The 23,012-nt window shown below is 39.3% G+C and overlaps 1 protein-coding gene across 1 annotated transcript; it reads left to right on the top strand.

Annotated features, from left to right (window-relative positions):
- Window positions 1-14,308: 14,308 nt before the first annotated feature.
- cart2 (cocaine- and amphetamine-regulated transcript 2) lies at window positions 14,309-15,146 on the top strand (the record flags this gene model as incomplete). The annotated part of the gene is made up of 3 exons (XM_081355930.1): window positions 14,309-14,479; window positions 14,653-14,736; window positions 15,039-15,146. The coding sequence occupies 3 exons, from the start codon at window positions 14,309-14,311 to the stop codon at window positions 15,144-15,146; spliced, it is 363 nt and encodes a 120-aa protein (XP_081212056.1).
- Window positions 15,147-23,012: the final 7,866 nt, after the last annotated feature.

Genomic DNA, 23,012 nt, shown 5'->3' with positions numbered 1-23,012 from the left:
ATTTCTGCATTTTTTAATTCAGTTTAAATCCTATGTGGTATCATTTTGGACATCAAGAATGTGTCCTAGTCATTTTCAACAGCATATATCATACAAAAGCGTCACACACAGACATATCAGTGCAATTCAAACTCTTCCTGCATCTCTTATCATCTGTGAGCTTCACGCATGCATGAAAAGCAAGCAAAGATTTTTGATGTAAGAGTAAAATTAGAAATGAGACATATTTAATTTTGATTATTGAAGTTCATTACAAAGTGAAGATGCAAACACTCTATTTTTCTTTCACTAAGTGACATTTGAGGCATTCCTCTATTAGAGGAGCCAGGAGGACTGAAACATGTTTACATTTAATCACGCAGCCGTAGCTCGGCTTCCTCCTACATTCATTATTCTTGCAATATAACCTCTCCATAAATGGAAATCTCTGGTTATTTGCCCTGTTTCCCAGAGCTCGGACTGTAATAAACCGATATTGCATAGGCCTTATGAAATATAAACAAATTAATTTTCATCTATAAATGTTTTGACTTGTTTAATTAAAAATTAGTTGTCAGAAATATCCTTACACTTGTTATACAATAAAATAACACACATAGAAGTAGGTCTTGCATTAAAATGTTGTCCAGAAAGGGTTACTGAGACCTGAAATAATAAATTCTGCTCTAGTTTATCAGCTATAATCAGTGATGGGTAAGTTACTCTAAAAAAAGTCATTAATAACATCTTCAACATTGTAATTAGATTACTGTACTAATTACTCTCTCTAAAAAGTATTACATTACATGTTACTAATTACTTTCTAAATCCCATATCAACCTTACGCAGTTGAACAATATAAGAATAGACATGAAACTGCAGTTTTAATTCTTTCAAATAAATAGTATAAAATTGTAAAAAAAAATTGATGTGACCAGAGTATTTAAAGGGAGAGGGTTACATTAAAAACATACATTTTATCATTTTTCTAGTCTATACAGTAGCCTATTTAATGCAATTACATCAGAAGTAACTTATTAAATTACAGGAAAATGAAGAGTAATCCCTTACTTTAGATTTTCAAGAGAATTGTTACTAATTACTTAGTGATGCATCAACACACTGGCTATAATTCACCACTTTTAGAGTTACAATTAGATGATGGTAAGATTTATATTTTATATTCTTAATGTTTTAGTGATGTACACTTAAAATCCCATGTAGACCTGTAAAACATTGAACATGTAATTAATATGTACTGTATAATATTTGAAAAAATAAATACAGACTACATTTCACTTTTTAAAATGTTGCTGATATTTATAATTAAAACAGTTTATTAAATTTAAATATGCAAATAGAAACATATTGTCTAGTCAGCTCAGACTTTTGGGCCCCACTAAAGCATTCTAAAGGAAAGCACACATGTATCTTAGATTGGAACCTTAAAATCATGAGAACTCCACTGGTTGTTTCGGTTTCGATCTTTAGATTTACTACAAGTGACTCAAGGATTTTTTCTTACTTGTACAATAGGCTTGATTAAACCAATTTATGCTGTCATTAACACAGTCATGAAGACATATGTTGTTATTACGAGACTGTGCGAATGATTTATGCCCTGTGGATGGTGAAATCCTAGTAGTAATTGAGGAGAAAAGTCTCTTTCAGAGCTAAATGAAGAAGAGTGGGAGGGAGGACACGCTGGCCCTTCGTCTACTGAAGTCATATTTCACGAAGCCGCTTTTCTGAAAGCCATAGAGCGACACAATATGTCATGGTTTAAACACTGTTTAATGGGATGAGTATTAATTAAAGTCATTGTGTGACATATGTTAATTGCAGGATTACTTCATTCAACTGCTGCTCTAGCTATTAAATGTGAGTCACTGAAATAAAGAATTTATATGCAAGCTCTCATCCTTGACTTAAAACACGGCCCTCTGCTGGAAGTGCAGAAAATACATTCAAAAATAACTTGCAAAATTTTGCTTGCAGCTACACTGTAGATTTACATATAAATCAAAGTCTCAGTGTTTACCATGAATATTAGTTTTATCTCTTCTCTTAGCAACATCATATTTCAGATCAGCCTATAGCAATGAAACCCCTGAAGCCCTTAAGACTTACACAGTGATGTATTGAACTGAGACCATTGTACATCTATAAGATCAGTTTAATAATGAATGTTATATTTTTAATTACCCAAGAGGACCCACAACAAACAGATGTATACAGTGACAATACCACTTATTCTCAGGCGACATCCTACCTTTATTGTTTATGATGACGTTACTCTATATGAAATGAATCCAAAAGGTTTCTGGAGCAAAAGCTATGATTTGCAAATCATTTTATTTAATGCACTTCGAATACAGAATTAACATTTTGATCATCATGAATGGCACATGATCATTAATTTCATATGTTTTCAGTGTTTAAGAAAGATATCAAGCAGAGACAGAAGAAACCATTCATTATTATTATTTCAATCCATCCATCTTCCAAAACATTTGTCCTATAGGGTTGTGGGTTTATTTTATTTCATTTTTACCAAATCACTTGCCCTACTGTGATTTATTTGTAATTTTCTGATATCACACACATTTGAAAGGTTGGACTCCAAGATTTCTCCTTGTAACACCAAATATCTGAATACTGTATAAGCATATTTAAAGCAAAAATTTAAATATATGTCTAAATACTTAACTTAAAATAATTTATCGAGATCTAGTATAAACACATGCATAAATGTGGCAAAATAAATATGCGTATTTCATATATCAAACTTAATGAATGGTGTGATTCAGGTAAATGAGGTGTAAGTACACAAAATGGTTTGAAGTTGGTTAAAAAACATATAGGGTTAATGCCCTTAAAGAAATATTAATACAAACCAATTGAACATGAAACTTTTGGGAATTCCTTGTCTTTTTGAGCAAAGTACAGGAAAATATTCTCAAATTTCAACCCCAATCAAGCAGTTTTCGTTGCCATTGTTGTTCTGTATTAGAGCAGATTACCCTCCCCACTATCAGCATTTTAATTGAGTATTGGGTTTTTTTCACACACCCACGTGCAAAACACTCTAACAAGCAGCAGCTGTGCCCATGTGAACGTGTACATCCCGAGCACATGATGATATTCACTGGTGATATGGGAGTAGAGGATGAATCAAGAGGAGATAATGAGGCCCGGTCTCTCCCACACAGGAAAAGAGAGACCTCTACAGGGATTCATCTTCAAAGAATGGGTATGTGCTCTCGTTTTCAAACACACAAACTCATATCCTTGCATAGTTACTTGGGCCCTTGTAATTAAACACTTTCTTGCCTGAATCCAACATTAAATTAAGCTTAAACTGAAAAAACAAACAGATTTTGAGCACGCATGCCACTTCAAGAGTCAAGGGCTAATATTTTACATAACGAGACTTTGCGCCATGCAGTTTAATACTTACAATATCTGCAGTATTTTGTAAGCTTCGCAGAGCTGATGATGTTGCATGGCACCCATGACCAGCGCAGAAATCTCAGAGATCATTAAAAATGTGGCCTTTGAAGAGTTTCTCTATGATCTCCCTAAGTGTTATTTTTCGTTATTCTCCGCTTTAATCATGGCAATCCTCCAAACACAAATTCCTGCCAAAGTAAATGTACATCATTTAGTAATGTCTGACAAAGCAGCTTATGAGAAAAACTTCACTGAGGCTGCTCAAGTGACGCTCGCACCATACTGACGTGAAAAGTAACGCAAAACAAGATGACAAGTTAACTCCTAAGGCGCTGATAAAATCAAATTTGCTACCAGCCACTTGCATTGAGGCTAATCTGCCTGTCAGAATGAGGAATTGGGCAGATGTAGAAAACAGCTGTAAGTGACATGGCCTTTAAATTTAGGGGCCTGTAAGCACCAAAGGCTGTTCTGCCGCCCTGTCTCCTCAGGCCTGAGACATGAGAAACAGCTCTGCGGTGGCCAGTAAATACACACAACTGCTGCTAGCTAGCAAGAGAATTCAAGAACCTTATGAGTCTTGCCTTGTGTCATTTGTCCTGTCTGTTAACATCTGCAGTCTAGCAATGCAATTGACATTTGTGGTAACGAGTTTGGTTGTATAACACTTCGGATATACTACATATATAAAAAATATATATTTTTTATAATTTAATATTTCTCTATTATTTAATTTAATTTTTGATTCCTGACTATTTATGCAAGTCATCTATGTAATGTATAGTAGGTACTAACTATAGTAGGTACTAACTCAAAGACTCAAGAAACCGGGCGCTGATCCTAATATTTTTTCCAACTTTCGCCCAATTTCCAGTCTACCTTTTCTTTCAAAAATCTGGTTTTCGTCCATTGCATAGTACAGAGACTGCCATGGTAAAAGTTGTTAATGACCTGCTGATGGCAGCTGATTCTGGACTACTATACGTATCCTACTTGATCTGAGTGCGACCTTTGATACCATTTCCCATTAAGTTCTTCTAGATCGACTATTCTCTAAAGGCATCGCTGGTGTCCCTCTCACCTGTAGCCTATCTCTTCAGATCATACTCTTCATCTGTTTCCACTGGTGTTCCTCAAGGCTCTGTTTTGGGCGCTCTTTTATTTATCATTTACTTACTACCTCTTGGTTACATTTTTAGGAAATACGGTATTAGCTTTCATTGCTATGCGGAAGACACCCAGCTCTACTTGTCTTCTAAGTCCAGTTCTACTCTTCTTTCTTCTTCTCTTTTGGACTGTCAAGAGATTAAATACAGGTTTTCATGCAATTTTCTCAAGCTGAATACTGATAAAACGGAGGTTCTTCTTGTTGGCACTAAATCCAATTTGGAAAAAACAGCATTGATAATTCTACAATCTCCTCATCTACTCAGGTTAAGACTGAGTGGGTGTCGTCCTTGAAGTACATTGTCTTTTGAAAGACGTGAACAATGTTATTCGGTCTGCATATTTCTACAGTACTTACGTAACATCAGCCATCTTCGGCCATTTCTCACACCCAATTCCACAGCCATTCTTGTACATGCTCTAGTCACTTCACGTATTGATTATCGCAACTCTCTCCTATTTGGGTTACCTCACAAACTTCTTCATAATCTTCAGTTGGTCCAGAACTCAGCTGCCGAACCTCCTCCAATGAGCATCTCTCCTTTTCTCTATCATTTACATTGGCTTCCTGTTAAATATCGAGTAGCATACAAGATTCAGCATCTCACTTTTAAAACTCTTCAAAATCTTGCACCCTCATATCTTTCCGATTTGCTTCATAAGCATATTCTTAGATCTTCTTCATCTGTTTCCCTTGTTGTACCGTCTGTTCGTTTATTCACCATAAGGTCCAGGGTGTTCAGCTGTGCTGCTCCTCCTCTTTGATATTCTCTTTCACAATTTATAGCCAACGAGAAAGAAATTGTCTGACTACTTTTAAATCCCATCTTAAAACGTATCTATTTAAATTACCTTTCTTTGATTAATATTAAATTAGTAATATTAAACAGCTTTTGTTTTGTTGTATTGCTGCCTTTTTTATGACTGTACGGTGTCCTTGAGTGTTTTGAAAGGCACCTATAAATAAAATGTATTATTATTATTACATTCACAATTGTGTCATTGTCTGAAATAAGCAAAAAAAAATTTTTTTTTTTTTTTTACTGACTGTTAGAAAGTGACATCCTATGCATTTTGAGACAGGAAGTTGAAAGTCCAAGTTGGGAGTTTCTGTTAGAGGTTAATTCGATTCTTTCAGCAGGATGTAATTAGATGTTTAACACTATCAGGGTGTGCTTCACCTGATAAGTAGGCCTACCTTGTCTTGCTCATTTCTGAGGCCAGTTGTATTGTGGTGTTGCCTAATGATCAATGGGCAAATCAATTGGCTGATTTTTTTCTCTCTCCCCCACAGGACTTAATTTTCACTGTCACATTGATAAACGAAACAGTGGAAGTGGAATGCCTGAAGTCTGTGTTTAAAACGGACACAATGTCATGATAGAAGGACGGAAGCAATCGCAAGTAGCTCAAAACACTCTTTATTTGACAATCAGTGAGAACACAGTAATCCAGGGTGGAACAGGATAGCGGCGCAGGGACTTTGATGGTCAGATGAGTGCTGTGGTGAAGAGTGGTGATGACGGTGACAAGTCCAGAGTGAAACATCCACAGGAACAAGAACAGGCAACGACGAGACACTGGAACTGGAACAAGACGAACCACACACTGGGAACCACATAGAACGATCTGACAGAGGAAATGAGAATTGAGTGAGTATTTATATATGTGCTGAGATGAGCTGCAGCTGGTGACGGGAGTGATGAACTTGATTGCCGATGAGTGAATAATCAGCTGACACACCCACACAATCAGCACACAACAACAGAAACACGAGACAAGGAAGAGACATAGGATTTATGAACCGTGACAGTACCCCCTCCCCTAGGAACGCCTCCTGGCGTTCCCAGGCTCCCTTACCTGCCGATTGTAATCATCGATAAGAGAGTGATCCAGGATGTCTCTGGCCGGTACCCAACTCCTCTCCTCCGGACCGTAACCTTCCCAGTCCACCAAGTACTGAAATCCGCGTCCCCTCCGCCTTGAGTCCAGAACACGACTGACCGAATAAGTTGGTTCCCCATCTACGAGTCGCGGCGGGGGGGGAACCGGGACTGGCGGATTAATGCGAGCAAAAAACACGGGCTTGATTTTGGATACGTGAAAGACGGGATGAATCCTCCTGTACACTGGAGGAAGATTGAGACGGACTGTCACCGGACTAATGATTTTAGTGACAGAGAATGGGCCAATAAATTTAGGAGCAAGCTTATTAGAAACAGAGCGGAGAGGAATGTCCTTGGTAGAAAGCCACACTTTAGAACCGACGACGTACACGGGAGGCTTCCGCCGGTGGCGATCGGCTTTGGCCTTAGTGCGCGCCCCCACTTGGAGTAGAGTCTCACGGGCTCTAGTCCAAGTGCGGCGACACCTCTGGACGAAGGCGTGGGCGGAGGGAACCGCGACTTCGGATTCCAGACTAGGAAAATAGGTGGCTGGTACCCTAAACTACACTCAAACGGTGATAGGCCCGTGGATGACACTGGCAACGTGTTGTGGGCGTACTCCACCATAGACAATTGTTGGCTCCAAGAGGAAGGATTCTTGGACACTAAACATCGCAACGTTCTCTCCAAATCCTGGTTGGCTCGCTCAGTTTGACCATTGCTCTGGGGATGAAACCCAGAGGACAGACTGACAGTCGCACCCAGGCACTTACAAAACTCTCGCCAAAATTTGGACACAAATTGGGGTCCCCTGTCAGAAACCACGTCTATCGGGAGGCCATGTAACCGAAAGACGTGATTAACGACAATCAACGCTGTCTCCTTGGCTGAGGGTAATTTGGGCAAGGGTATGAAATGGGCCGCCTTCGAGAACCGGTCCACCACGGTCAAAACTACCGTGTGACCCTGGGAGGGTGGGAGGGCGGTGACAAAATCTAGAGCGATATGGGACCAGGGTCTCGAAGGCACCGGCAGCGGTTGGAGTAACCCATCTGGGGAACGATTGGAAGTCTTACCCGTGGCACAAACTGAGCAAGCCAGAACAAAATTGTGAACGTCACGAGCCATGAGAGGCCACCAGAATCGTTGCTTGACCAAAAATTTAGTACGATTTACTCCTGGATGGCAAGCCACATTGGAACAATGTCCCCACTGAATAACGCTGGACCGTAAACTCTCAGGCACAAACAAACGATTCGATGGACAACGAGTCGGAGGCGTTACCCCTTCTAAGGCCTTCTTGACCTTCGATTCGACCTCCCATATGAGTGTAGAGACGAATAGAGACTCTGGTAAAATGCACTCGGGAGTAGACGGGCGTTCGGAACGGTCAAAAATACGAGATAAAGAATCGGGTTTGATGTTCTTGGAACCCGGGCGGTACGAGAGAGTAAAATCAAAACGACCGAAAAAAAGAGCCCACCGAGCCTGCCTGGAGTTTAATCTTTTAGCCGTCCGAATATATTCCAAGTTCTTGTGATCGGTCCAGACGATAAAAGGTACCCCCGACCCTTCTAACCAGTGGCGCCATTCCTCCAATGCTAATTTGACTGCCAACAACTCTCTGTTGCCAATGTCATAATTACGCTCCGCAGGGGACAAACGATGAGACAAAAACGCGCAAGGATGCATCTTATCGTCTGAAGGAGAACGCTGGGATAACACTGCACCTACCCCCACCTCTGACGCATCGACCTCCACCATGAACTGACGTGAAGGATCAGGGGTTATCAGGATGGGGGCTGAAACGAAGCAACCCTTAAGTTTGGCAAACGCAGCCTCGGCTGCGTCTGACCACCTGAACGTCGTTCTGGGGGAGGTCAAGGCGGTCAGAGGTGCGGCTAGTTGGCTGAAGTTGCGAATGAAACGCCGGTAGAAATTGGCGAATCACAGAAACCTCTGTAGGGCCTTACGGGAATCTGGACTTGGCCATTCTACCACAGCCTTGATCTTCTCAGGATCCATGCGCATTCCCTCAACCGACACGATGTAACCTAAAAAAGGAACAGACTGTGCATGAAAATCGCATTTCTCCGCCTTGACAAAAAGCCCATTCTCTAGCAATCTCTGGAGCACTTGTCGGACGTGTTGCACATGTTCCTGGAGAGACGAAGAAAAAATCAATATGTCATCCAGGTAGACATATATGAACTGATCGACCATGTCTCGCAACACGTCGTTGACAAGTGCTTGGAAAACCGCTGGGGAGTTGGACAGCCCGAAGGGCATGACCAAGTATTCAAAGTGCCCCCTGGGGGTGTTAAAAGCAGTTTTCCATTCATCCCCCTCCCTGATGCGGACCAAATGATAAGCATTCCGTAAATCCAATTTTGTGAAAATGGACGCTCCCTGCAACCTCTCGAAGGCTGAAGACATCAACGGCAAAGGATAAGTATTCTTTACCGTGATGCTGTTCAGCCCCCGGTAGTCAATACAAGGTCGCAGGGACCCGTCCTTCTTCCCCACAAAAAAGAACCCCGCCCCCGCTGGAGAAGAGGAAGGACGGATGAACCCAGTTGCTAAAGAATCAGAAATATATTTCTCCATGGCCTGCCTCTCTGGGACAGAGAGTGAATACAACTTGCCCTTAGGCGGAGACGTACCTGGCAGTAACTCTATAGCACAGTCATAGGGACGATGCGGGGGAAGAGAAGCAGCCCGAGACTTACTGAACACTTCCTTCAGGTCCAGGTACTCCGTGGGCACGTTAGATAAATCCACTGCCTCCTCCTGAAACACAGGGACAGAAACAGACGGACAAGCAGACACAAGACAAGACTCATGACAAAAACTGCTCCACGCAGACACAGAATTGGATAGCCAGTCCACTTTGGGGTTGTGACGGGTGAGCCAGGGGTGACCAAGGACGATGGGTGCGAGGGGAGTGTCCAGAATGTAAAATGAGGTAGTTTCTGTGTGGTTTCCTGATGTGATGAGAGTGATGTCTTCGGTGATGAATGAGATGGTGGGGAGTTCCTGGCCGTTGAGAGCGTGTACAGAAATCTTGTGAGTGAGGGGTCTGAGGGGAACTTGGAGTTTGTGTGCAAATGAACGGTCCATGAAATTACCTTCTGCCCCAGAATCCAACAGTGCTTGACAATCGTGAAGGTGATTTGACCATCTCAGTCTTACCGGAAGGAGAGTCGATGTGGATGAGGACTTCTTGGCGGAGATCCCACCCGATAGTAGCCTCATACTTACTAACGGGCTGGGCCTTTTAACGGGCAGTTATAGGCGAAATGGCCCGCGCCTCCACAGTACATGCAGAGGCCCTGGGATCTCCGCCTTTCCTTCTCCTCCCGGGAAAGCCGGGCTCGACCCACCTGCATGGGCTCGTGATCGCAGACAGGGCTGACCGCGTCCCCGCCTCCAAAACGTTGGCCCTCGAACCCTCCTGTGGAACGACTGGGCATAGTGCGACGAGTCATTCGTGATAACCGTGCGTCTACTCTTAACGCCAACGCGATCAGGCCGTTGAGTGAGGTGGGAAGGTCCATGGCGTAAATCTCCTTCTGGACGCGGTCAGCCAACCCATGCAGGAACATATCCCACTGCGCCTCCTCGTTCCATTGGCTCTCCGCCGCTAGAGTACGAAACTCGATGGAGTAGTCCGAAACAGATCTCTCTCCCTGTTGCAAATCGGCCAGCATCCTTGCTGCCTCTCGTCCCGCGACGGACCGGTCGAAGACCCGTTTCATTTCGGCGGAGAGCTCCAGGAACGAGGCACAGCATGGGTCTTGATTCTCCCACACCGCTGTCCCCCAGAGTGCCGCCTTCCCAGTCAGCAGCGTCAAGACAAAAGCGACCTTGGTTTGCTCATTGTTGAATGTCCTGGGCTGAAGAGAAAAGTGCATGGAGCATCGTGTTAAGAAAGCTCGACAGAAGTTTGGTTCACCTGCATATGACTCAGGAACTGGTAGGCGGGGCTCCGACTGGGAAGGGTTCTCTGGTGGTGGTGGGGGAACCGGCGGTGTGGGGGGCGCAGCGGGACCTCGCAGATGTTGAAGCTGTTGGGTGAGCCCGGACACCTGCGCCACTAGAGCCTGGACAGCGCGAGCTGTATCGCTGAGGTTCTTCACCTGGGAATCCATTCGAAGTATGCTGCTGTTGACGAATTCCTCCAGCGATCTGGTGGAGCTACTCGCTGCTTCCATTGAACGGTCAGATCGTTCTGTCTTGATAGAAGGACGGAAGCAATCGCAAGTAGCTCAAAACACTCTTTATTTGACAATCAGTGAGAACACAGTAATCCAGGGTGGAACAGGATAGCGGCGCAGGGACTTTGATGGTCAGATGAGTGCTGTGGTGAAGAGTGGTGATGACGGTGACAAGTCCAGAGTGAAACATCCACAGGAACAAGAACAGGCAACGACGAGACACTGGAACTGGAACAAGACGAACCACACACTGGGAACCACATAGAACGATCTGACAGAGGAAATGAGAATTGAGTGAGTATTTATATATGTGCTGAGATGAGCTGCAGCTGGTGACGGGAGTGATGAACTTGATTGCCGATGAGTGAATAATCAGCTGACACACCCACACAATCAGCACACAACAACAGAAACACGAGACAAGGAAGAGACATAGGATTTATGAACCGTGACACACAATACTGGCCAATTTGTTCACATTCAGTGACTGTCACTTTATGATAATCTTACATGATTGTGTTAAATGCACGATTAAGAAATAGTCCCGATTTTCCTTTCCGCAATAGGCCTAATGGATATGATGCACTAACGAATTAATAGCTTGTGAAACATTTAACATGCTTCGATGAACTTCTTTATGACCGGGTTGATTCCAAACAACCTGTAATAACCACAATTGTAATTCCTGTCCTGTCTTTAATAAACTATAGGATCATAAGTAGGAAGTAGCCTAAGCTAGTTGTTTAGGATAGGAACAAGCAAAGCGACCAGTCATAAACGGAACAGTGCTTCCCTCATGAAACATTTACGCGCTATTTACAGTAACAGAAACGTTCACGCGCTTTATTTACTTCCAGCGTTTGAGGGGGAAACCATTGAGGGAAAACGCGTAATTTGAAAGATTTCGTTTTTATAGTTTTACTAAAGTCTGTTCAGGATAAACTACATTAAGGATTGTGCCCAACGGACACGTAGTTAATCGGGTCGCGTGATAGGCTATGTTCGTGAAATCAATGATGATATCGCGAACATGCAAACAGACTGATGTCTGTTTTAAATGTGAAAAACCAACGTGTAGCCTTTAAGTGTATAATTCTAAACAACCAATCCCTCTAATTTGTGGGGTAGGCCTAGCAGGTAATGGTTTAATTTTATCCTGATGCGACACTCACCCGTAGGTAGCCTATATGGTGCAGGAAACCGTCCTCGATCAGGATATGACTTACTTGGCTAAATCACGTTGTGCGTCACCTTTAACCTGTTGAACATAGCTCATTTATCATTTATAAACTGTAACCATGAATTCAGATGTCTTTGCACTTTTCTCAATGCATAAATTACAGAGAGACTGATAGGCTAATCATGGGAAAAAGCATGGTAGGCTATGTGTCAAACACTGCAGGGGTTATGGGACTGGGGATGAAGTTTGCGAGGTTGAGGCAAATGGGGTTTTTGGAAGACGTGCAGACGTGGGCAGACATAAGCGGATCCCAAGGAGACAAATGGGAATCAAATCATGCCCCATAGCGAAGACCGAATATGGCAGTGGAACAAGGGTAAGATTTTAAACCCCTTAACTCAACACTCACTGCAGTGCTAAAAATAGCTGAAGGTCTGTGCACTTGCTGTGAAAACACCCTGTTTCCAAGGCCTTGGGCAAATATCGCTGGCAGATTTTTGATTTATGTGATTTTAACATCTGAATAGCTAGTTGATGCATGACGACCATCCCTTTTGATCATAAACTGTCAATATTCCATGTGAAAGACCAAAAAATTGTCTTCAATGCCCATGAACTGGACAGTTGCTATTCTTTTAGGTAAAGCTAGTTAAATGCTTGCCAGACTAGCCAAGCATCCAGATAAGAGAGATACTGAATGTTGTGATATTTAGTGATATTGAAGCCATACATGTGCACGCAAATTTCTGATTCTTCAATATAAGCTTGTCTGGTGGATATATTTTTAATGGGAGCTCAGGAACATGTTATGAAAATGGTTTTCATTCACCCATAACCTCTATTTCCGATCCAGTCCTGTTTGGAAAGAAGAACGAGTTTGCTCACCACTGTTTGATTTATGAACTCATTGACAGGGGTTATGGGCCAAATCTTTCCAGTTAGTTTCTTTCCAGCTTATTATTATTATGGCATCCATTTTCATTTAGAAGAATGAGAATTTTGCAACAAAATGAAATATGGAAGTGAAGTTTCCCTGTGAACACACCCCAGTCTGTGTTTTTTAAAAGCTTTTTATGGACCCATGAGATTGGCTGAATTTTTCTAAAAACACTTGGTGTGTTTTCCATTGATCGGTTATGTTTTGATATGAATGTGGACTAAGGAGAGTGAGTCATATGCCTCACACCCATTGTCAAAGAGTCCTGTTGGGAAATTAAAAACCATCACCTTTGGATATAACGCTTGTACGGGTTAATCCCAGGCAAATATCTTACAGGAAACTTATTTTATTTCCACAAATGAATGTAACACCTTAATTATGAGATGTGTTCTCCAAATTAATGTGAATGTTGTCAGGCAGAAATTATTTGATCTGCTGATACACAAATTGCCTATCAAATTCAACCGCAAAATAATTTCCTCAAAATATGACGTCACAGACAGGCAAAAATATTAGCCTATTACATCTACCCAAGTAAAAAGCCTTCCATTGGAAAACTAATTTTTTCTCCTTGAAATAAAAAAACCTTATTCACCTCCCAGTGAGGCTTAGACGAGTCTAGACGTGCGTAAGTAGTTGGGTGTCACTTTCAGAGTGCAGATGGCTCTTGGCTCCTTGCAATTAAACATATAAATGAGAGCATTATTCAGCTTTTCTCAAATCACTATTAAGCAAACTTCCTCTTCAAATGATCACTCTTCAAATATTAGAATGTTTTAGAAGTTCTCATTTGAAGTTACTGTGAAGTTTAGGCATTGAAATGATAAATAAAGCAAATATCACAAATTTAATTTATGCAGCCACATCATTTCCAATGCATGTGTTTCAAATATAATAGTCATTAAAATATAGGGTGATAGATAGATAGATAGATAGATAGATAGATAGATAGATAGATAGATAGATAGATAGATAGATAGATAGATAGATAGATAGATAGATAGATAGATAGATAGATAGATAGATAGATAGATAGATAGATAATACATTTGAATGGACATGTATATAAATATTCATACAAAGTCTTATGCAATCAGTCTTTAATAGCTGCATGTCCAAAAATGTTCAAAAGCTGCGCTTATACAATCCTCAGCGCCTGCAGTATTTTCATCTGCTCCTCACCACTGAGTCAAAACACATAGACGGATGTGTCCTTATAGTGAAGTTGAAAACATAACATTCCGGGGGCAACATTAACGCATTTGACGACTTGTCTCCAGCGCATTTACGCAATGAATGATCGCGCTTACGTGCGAACGAAATCAATGATAAAGGCGGGGCGACAACAGATCACATAAATGCATGCACTTTGGAGCACATAAAAGGGTGCAAGGCTGTCGAGATGGTTTATTTGCGCCAAAACTTTTAACAGAGACGTACGACGACGTTGCTCGCTCAAGTGCCAAAGCTCTCTCCATTCAGGACCATGGAGAGCTCCAGTCTGAGGACGCGCATGGCTGTGTGCGCGCTGCTGCTCTGCTTGTTGACCGGAGCCAGAGCGAACGAATCTGAGCCGGAGATAGAGGTGGAACTGGACACGAGAGCCATCAGAGACTTTTACCCCAAAGACCCAAACCTGACAAGTGAAAAACAGCTTGTGAGTAATTCATCTTTTTATTGCGCAATAGAAAGCTTAACTTAGACAGCATCGTCTATTTACACAAAAGTGCCACAACTTTTAATAGTTTTTTAATGTGAAATATTATATTGCCATGTTTTTAAAGAGATTTGACTGAAGGGACTGAATAGAAACTTGTTTTGTCAAACCAGCTCGGGGCTCTGCAAGAAGTTCTGGAAAAGCTGCAGACGAAACGAATTCCACCTTGGGAGAAGAAATTTGGTCAAGTTCCCATGGTATATTTATATTATACATTTTAACATTGCGTATAAGTGCGTGTTGATTGTGCTGGCGACATTGGTCATATTGCGCAACATTGGTACTGTTGCATGGATATTGTCTTGGCTGTGTTTATATATGTTCATCATTTAATAAAACATCGATTTGTTTATCAATAAACAGTATTTGTTAGATGAAAATTCCTATTATTGTATGATCCACTACGTGTATCCAAGTCTTTACCGAGTGCGCTTTTACGCAGTGACTCAAATGCTGTTATGGCAAAAGTAACATGATCTCTCCTGTTTTCTCTTGCTAGTGTGATTTGGGGGAGCAGTGCGCGATCAGAAAAGGCTCGCGAATCGGAAAGATGTGCGATTGTCCGCGCGGAGCTCTCTGCAACTTTTTCTTGTTAAAGTGTTTGTGATGAAAAACACACATTCCGGAATGGATTGTCATGAGATTGAGGGAATCCATATGCATTATATATCATAAATAACTACAATTTTATTTATATTAATATTTTTTTAAGTGAAGAGACTGAAGACACTGACGCAAAGTTGTAAAGAAATTGTTCTTCAAATATTTGTGATGTAAACATGTGATACTGTCATATTTAATGTTAATCTGCTGTTTTGTGCATTAAAGTGCAAACTTGTTTTGTAAAATCGTATGTGGATCAGTTGCCTACTTCTACATTTGCATAATATGGAAAATGTGATTATGTTTTTGATAAAAAGACAATAAAAATGATTTTAAAGACCACTTTTTGCCATAAAACTTTAAGATAGCCTATACAAGTAAAGGATTATTCAAATAATTGAGAAAGTTTCTACGAAAGTAAAGCTAAATAAATAAATAAAATAACTCAAAATAAATAAATTGGATGTGATCCATACACTCTGCACAATTAGTTGATTTTTTTTTTTTTTACATTTTTGTTAAAAGGTTTTAGTTTGGCAGCGTCCAGATAAGAATAGGATTTAATAGAGTCTATTGCCCCTTTATAGCTGGACTCACTTCCAAAACATTAATGAGGTTTAGTTTCCATATTCAGATTCTGTAAAATGAATTAATAATAAATAAATAAATGAATAGCCTACGTACATGCATACATATATATATATATATATATATATATATATATATATATATATATATATATATATATATATATATATATATATATATACATAGATACATAGGCTACATACATACATACATATGCATAGGGCACATAAAAAAATCGCATTGTGTAAACAAATCAATTCTTCAACTTTTTCTACGGTATTTATTATCATATTTGTTTCATATTATATTTAACTAGGCCAATAAAAGGATACAAAATGCTACTGCATGTCCACAGGAGAAGCATACAAATATGTAGGTAAGGAAAAAAACAAAAGTATAATTATATAAAATAATAATTGTGGATAATTTCCAAATAGCTTACAGCATAAAGTAGCACCAGGATAAGCATCTGTTACAGACCTGAAAATACTTATCTATCCTTTTGCCTGTAAATGCTGTGTTTACGTCTTCTTTCTCTTTTTGGAATCAATTAGTTGCTACTTGCTCAAAACAAAAGCTAAACAATCTTCTGACCATGTTCAGACTTCACTTTACTTTGCTTTTGCATAGCTGTCTCTGCTATAGCGAGGTCTTAGCATACAAGTCAGAGTCTGATTGTTGTGATCAGAGTCTTCAAAAGGAATCCAAAATAGTTCGAAGCCAATGGGGGGGGGGGGCATAAGTTGATAAAAAAAAAGTTAAAAATGCTTGACTCTCAAGTTCAATATTCCCTCTGACTTGTTCAAATTATGTCAAAATTTAATGAACATGAATTGGTGTCTTCGCAGAAAGGAGCAGCAAATCAATATTTGAAGTGCCTTGCTTTGACTTAGCTGTCCGGAACTATTTCAGACAGACAATTTGATCTCATGGTTATTTGATAAGTTGTTATTCCCAACACAGGCTACATCCGTCCCCACCTTCTTTAAGGTGCTTATGTGTGCCTTAAGACTTATTGCTCGGCTTTGTCACTGATGCCACAAATGTATGCTGCTCCCAAGACCTCTTTTGCAGATCAATATTTCATCATTTTTGGAATGAAAAAAGGGTGTGATGTTGCCCCCTAGAGACATAAAAGAAAAGTTGGGCCAGGCTTGAAATGGCTTTGAAAAGCTGAATGACGGTAATGCTGAATTACTTCTACCTTGTCCTTGAATGGATTTCTGCTGCTGTCAATGTGGAGGATTGAAAATGTTCATACCTGTAATCACTGGGTGATTGTGAGGTTAATTGAATGGCCACATAATCAAGACAGTAACCGCTAGGAGATTATTCTTCTTGTATGAAACTGACATTGGCAGAGCTCAGTTATTTGCTCAGTACCAATAAGGTTCAATTTCAGAAAGAACAAATTTGGTCTAAGATCTAATATGGTTTTATAGCTCTGAGGAATTTTAGTGAAGCTTAACATAAGAACTCAACATTAAATAAATGTAAAGTATATTAATAAATATAATATAAAATATATTTGACAATTTAAATGCCTATATTTAAAGCTGCAGTCCGTAACTTTTTTGGGTTAAAAATTATCCAAAATCAATTTTGGAGCAAGTACATAACCAGCCAGTGTTCAAAACTCTCTGCTTGCCTTAGCTCGATTCAAAACGGTAAGTTTGTAATAATGGTTTTAATTCCAGTGGTACTGGTGGATTTCTGCGGGAAATTCGAGCATGTCTTTACGTCACATCTATACACATAAAGAAGGTGTCCCGGCTAGTAAGCTATATTTCGTGTGAGGATGTTGGAGGTGGAGATGTATAGCCTTTTCTCACAGCACTTGATATAATTAAACTTATCAATTTGATGGCGGATCCAGAAAGGTTCAAACGACAATTACCAGTGACAACTGGAGACTCACCTGCTGTAAAATGCAAAAGACTTCGGACTTCGGATCGGCTACAGAAAAAAAGAGACTAACCGGGCCCATGCGAAAACAAGGATAAACATCGGAAGGGCTTTTGAAAGGTATACAAATTAGATTATATTCCAGTTTTAAACATGCATCTGATTACAGATACGTGTGTTTGTATTTCAAAGAGAACCAGTTCTAAAGAACATTAATTTGTTGGTATGACAATTAGAAATGGACAGAAATGGAAACTGAACTACTGGTAGCCCTAATACACATTAAATGCAGTCACGCAATGCTGATGTTGTTAACATTATCAATTTGAGAACAAGTATAATTTGCACAGTTTGACGTGATATGATAAAGCAATGGTTAGATTTAATGTGATTTACTGCAATGCTTTTTTCCCCTTAGTTGGTCAGAACAAAAGTGGATGTTACTTACTTGTTCAGATGAAATTTTCTGGTGAAAATTCTTATGTTGGACCAAAAAGTAGAATCTGTATTTCCGAATGACAGTATCCAGACCGGCGCGGTGACTGACAGCCGCACATTCTCCTCAAAACATGTAGATTCATCCGCGCTGTGCCATGCCGTATAGAAGCTTGTTTCCGACACAGAAAAAATAAATAAAAAATAATAATAATAATAATAGCGACTTTTTATCTCACAATTCTGACTTTTTTTCTCACAATTGCGATATATCAAGTCAGAATTGTGACTTTCTTTCTCAGAATTGCGAGACATGAAGTCAGAATTGTGAGAAATAAAGTCGCAATTCTGAGAAATAAAGTCGCAATTGCGAGATATAAAGTCGCAATTCTGAGAAATAAAGTCGCAATTGCGGGATATAAAGTCGCAATTGCGCGATATAAAGTCGCAATTCTGAGAAATAAAGTCGCAATTGGGAGAAATAAAGTCAGAATTGCATGATATAAAGTCGCAATTGCGTGTTATAAAGTCAGAATTGTGAGATATAAACTATTCTGAGGTAAAAAAAAAAAAAAGTCCATCTTTTTATTCTTTAGAATTGGACTTTATATCTCACAATTCTGAGAAAAGATGTGAGAATTGCGAGATATAAACTCGCAATTGCGTGTTATAAAGTCAGAATTGCGTGATATAAAGTCGCAATTGCGAGAAAAAAAGTCAGAATTCTGACTTTATAACACGCAATTCTGACTTTATAACATGCAATTGCGAGTTTATTTCACGCAATTCTGACATTATATCTCGCAATTCTGAGAAATAAAGTCAGAATTTCGAGATGTAAACTCTCAATTGTGAGATAAAAAGTCGCAATTATTTTATTTTTTTTTTTTTATGTGGCGGAAACAAGCTTCCATAGTGCCGAGGCACAATCCACATAAAGTTGATAATTCCGCGAATAACTGCAATTGCCGATTTCGAACAGAGATGGCGACAAAGAGGAAAAACTACGGACTGCAGCTTTAAAGATACATTAATAAATAGGCCTATGATTCAAATATTTTAAACGAATATTTAATAATACAAAATTTTCATGAAACATACAATAAAATATAATAAATAAAATGTATTTAAAATAATTATCTTTAAAATAAAACAAAATAAAATAATAAAGGATTCAACTACATGTGCCACTGTGTTAAGGTGACACATTGTTATTGTTATTGTTTAGGAATTCTTAGCAAATTTTGCACTTTTTCATTCCACTAATGTTGAGATTCAGGTTTGGACTTCAAGCGCAACCTTCAGATGACTTGCTTTGCTAATTTCTGTCTGCTTGCATTCTGCGCCTTTTTCCAATAGCTTGCAGCTACAATTTAGAACTTAATATAAATTACATGTAAAATACATCAATAAATATTATAAAAAGTGAAATAAATCAATATAAATAATATGTAACATTTTACCATTTTTATTTAAATGTATTATTTTTATTTTTATTGGAACTTAATACAAATCATATGAAAATATGCAAATGAACATTATAAATAAAATAAAAATGAATCAGTTATTATTTATATTTTATTATTATATTTTATATTTCTAATACAAATTTCACTGATGTTGAGATTCACCGATGTTGGACCTTAAGCACAAACTCCATGACTTACCTTGATCAAATCCTTCTGCTTGCATTCTGGGTGAGCCGTTCTAATATGACAGATTGCAGCCAAAAATACCAGCATTACCTGATGGATCATAGAGTAGGACTGCAATGTCATCCTACCTGTCGTCTGGATTTCTGAGGTATTTGCTCTTCAGCTTATGTGAAAAACTGCCAGATCCATTTCAGCTCATCAGCTCAGCATCTAAGTTAGGGCAGTAGTGGCCAAACAGCTAAATTTTGGACTTGTCAGTAAAGTGTCTACTTTAAATCCCAGAGGTGCTGAGGAGCTGAGGAATCAGACAACAATTACGGAGTCATTGAGGTTACAAAATTATTGACGCACTGCTTTGTCTAAACAAAGCATTTATGTTTATTGTATCTGATATGTTGTGTATGTAGTCTGTCTGTTCATTTGTAAATGCATTATAATAAATGACAATTTACAACAATTACTGTTACAAAAATATTCAGAAATGTGAGTACTGCACTTGTCTATTGAGTCCAGCAGAGTGCAGTATGGGCTCATTTCTGTTAGACTAACAGACTGCTGACTCACTGGAAAATCCAGCCCAAGACCAGACAGGTGCTTCTGCATGCAAACTCACCTTCAGAGGGAAAGCCCAAGCTCTTATTTATTTATTTTCATCCCGTCTCCCTCCTTTTCTCTCTCTGTTTTATATCATTAGTTGCCTTACACTGACATTTAGGAAATGTCTGATGTATGCAGCTTTAAGGATGAATGAAAAAATACATGTAGAGGTCATTCCTTACACCACTCGGACCCATGTGTCTATTCTCTTTTCTCTGGTGTATTGTAATTAGTTTTTGTCCCAGCTAACCATATTTGGTTCCCAAGAACGTTCTGGGAACGTACGTTTTGGGTTCCCAGAACGTTTGTTTTTGGTTAGCCGAAGGCTTTGTGACAGAAATGTATCTTTTTTTAGGTTTTAGGTTAACCCCACTTCATCATATATAATTTTACATGCCATGCAGATCTCAAAGGATTATTATGCAGGTAAGTCAGTCTATTATTAGCATTATTTCACACATCCCCATCTTTTGACTGATAATATTAATAATAATAATAAAGGAAACAGACAAATTCACACAAAATTGTGTCAAAAATGCCAGTATCTGGGAGTATTCTGGTAAACATAATCGGTTATGGCTTAAGAAAGTAAACAGTAGAGAAAACAACGCATGTGTGTCATCATCAGGCTAAAGTGACAGCAGCCTAACATTTCTTCTGCTGTCTGTGTTTTTGATGATAATCAAACAACAAAGGACAAAGAAAAAAAGCACTGAATAACTGAACCGAATAACTCTAGTTAATCTGTGTTTAATTTATACAGTGAAGACTATCCAGTGTTATTTTACATTTGATTACTTTATTTAATGTCCTGAAAACTACTGTTATTGTTAAAGTTAATGTTATCTATATATACATCAACATTATATATATATATAATTACATTTTTGAATATATCAAAATACATTTTTTTCATAAGAATCGAATAGCCTATTATTTAAAATGTCATTGTTGAATGTTGAATTAAATAATTATTATATATAAAACCATTGTCCATTGTAACACCAGGAATAAATAAACCTTATTAAACAACAGTTGATTAAACAACAGTTAAATTACAGATGAATATTCAATTTTTTGGCGTCTATTTTTTGGCGTCGAGCGTGACATCACACAGCTGCATGGTCTTTCGTCCAATCACAGGCAGGTAAACAGCGCCTGGTTTCGCCTGGTGTCAGCAGCAGCCCTCCCGGTCTTAACTCTGCAGACAGGGCAGGTGGCAGCAGTTGTCATGGAGATAACTGCAGGCCTGGCGTCGGCTCCAGGGGTTGTTTCCATGGAGATCCCGCCCCGAGTACGAGGTGCGCTGGCAGCGGTGGAGGAGGACGAGGACCGCGAGCAGCTTCAGCATCCCCGCCGCCGCGGCCCGACCTCACGCCAGGGAAACTTTTACATGCTCATAGTGATCGGTGAGATCGCGACAGAGCATCAGCTGCACGCCGCCAGACAGCACATAGAGCGCGGTGAGCCTCTGCTATTGAAAGCATGCCTCTTCTGACAATAAATATGCCTTTATTAGAATATTTTTTTCTCTCAGAATTTAAAACACGCTTAAATATGTACTCACTCATAGAGAATTATGCCAGATAACGAGTATTTATCCTTGTATTTATATTAATTAATTATGGGATATTGTTTAAAATAAATCTTAGAAATGTCTTGCATACTTCATTAACTTCATTTAACGCAAGTTTACAGCTAGGCTATAGACTGCATACTTCGCTGCGGTGGACGTGTTCATTTAATCATGGACGTTTCTTCAGTCCAATCGACGCTGCATATATCCTAATCATTCCCAGAGATATAATTTGCTTAATGGAGAATAATTAAGGACATAATTACACATCTCTTGTCTTCTGTACTTCTTTTGAGCGATATAATATCCGATGAGACCATTATTGCATACTAGTAAGATCAGCACACTGCGGCGACCTCGCGTGACTGCACTGAGCACTGCGCCATGAATTGTGCATTTTTAGATGAAATTGATGAAGCTGCAGTTTTTAAGGTCGGATATCTCATGATATTATTGCTGTTACAAATGTTTTTTATTTACCAGTATATTTTGGGCACGTGTTTAAACTTACTATAGGGCTGTGATTAATATGACAGCAGATGTTGTTTATCTTTTCAAGTATACACGAGTCAGTGAAAAGGTGCATTCAATAGAATCATCTTCATGAACATTTGTAACCCAGGAACACAAAACCAGTCACATGGGTCATTTGTGTGTGTGTGTGTGTGTGTGTGTGTGTGTGTGAAATCTGAATATATAAGCTTTCCATTAATGTATGGTTTGTTAGGATAGGACAATATTTGGCTGAGATACAACTATTTGAAAATCTGGAATCTGAGAGTACAAAAAAATCTAAACATTGAGGAAATCGCCTTTAAAGTTGTCCATTTATGTTCGCGATTGTGCTGTAGGAAACGGTAGGAAATTTACGAAATATCTTCATGGGACATGACCTTTACTTAATATTCTAATGATTTTTGGCATAATAGAAAAATCGATCATTTTGACCCATGCAATGTATTGTTGGCTATTACCACAAATATACCCGTGCGACTTGTGACTGGTTTTGTGATCCAGGGTCACATTTAAGCTTGTGTATAATGAACAGTTTGAAAATTTTAGCCCTTTAGCTCTTGTTGTATGATATAGGCTAGATATAGAATTGTCAAAGCAA

This window comes from Scardinius erythrophthalmus (genome assembly GCF_964197995.2).
Source record: "Scardinius erythrophthalmus genome assembly, chromosome: 24".
In the NCBI taxonomy this organism is placed as follows: Eukaryota; Metazoa; Chordata; class Actinopteri; order Cypriniformes; family Leuciscidae; genus Scardinius; species Scardinius erythrophthalmus.
Note: the sequence above shows the minus strand (reverse complement) of the source record. Positions and strands in the feature narration are given on the sequence as shown.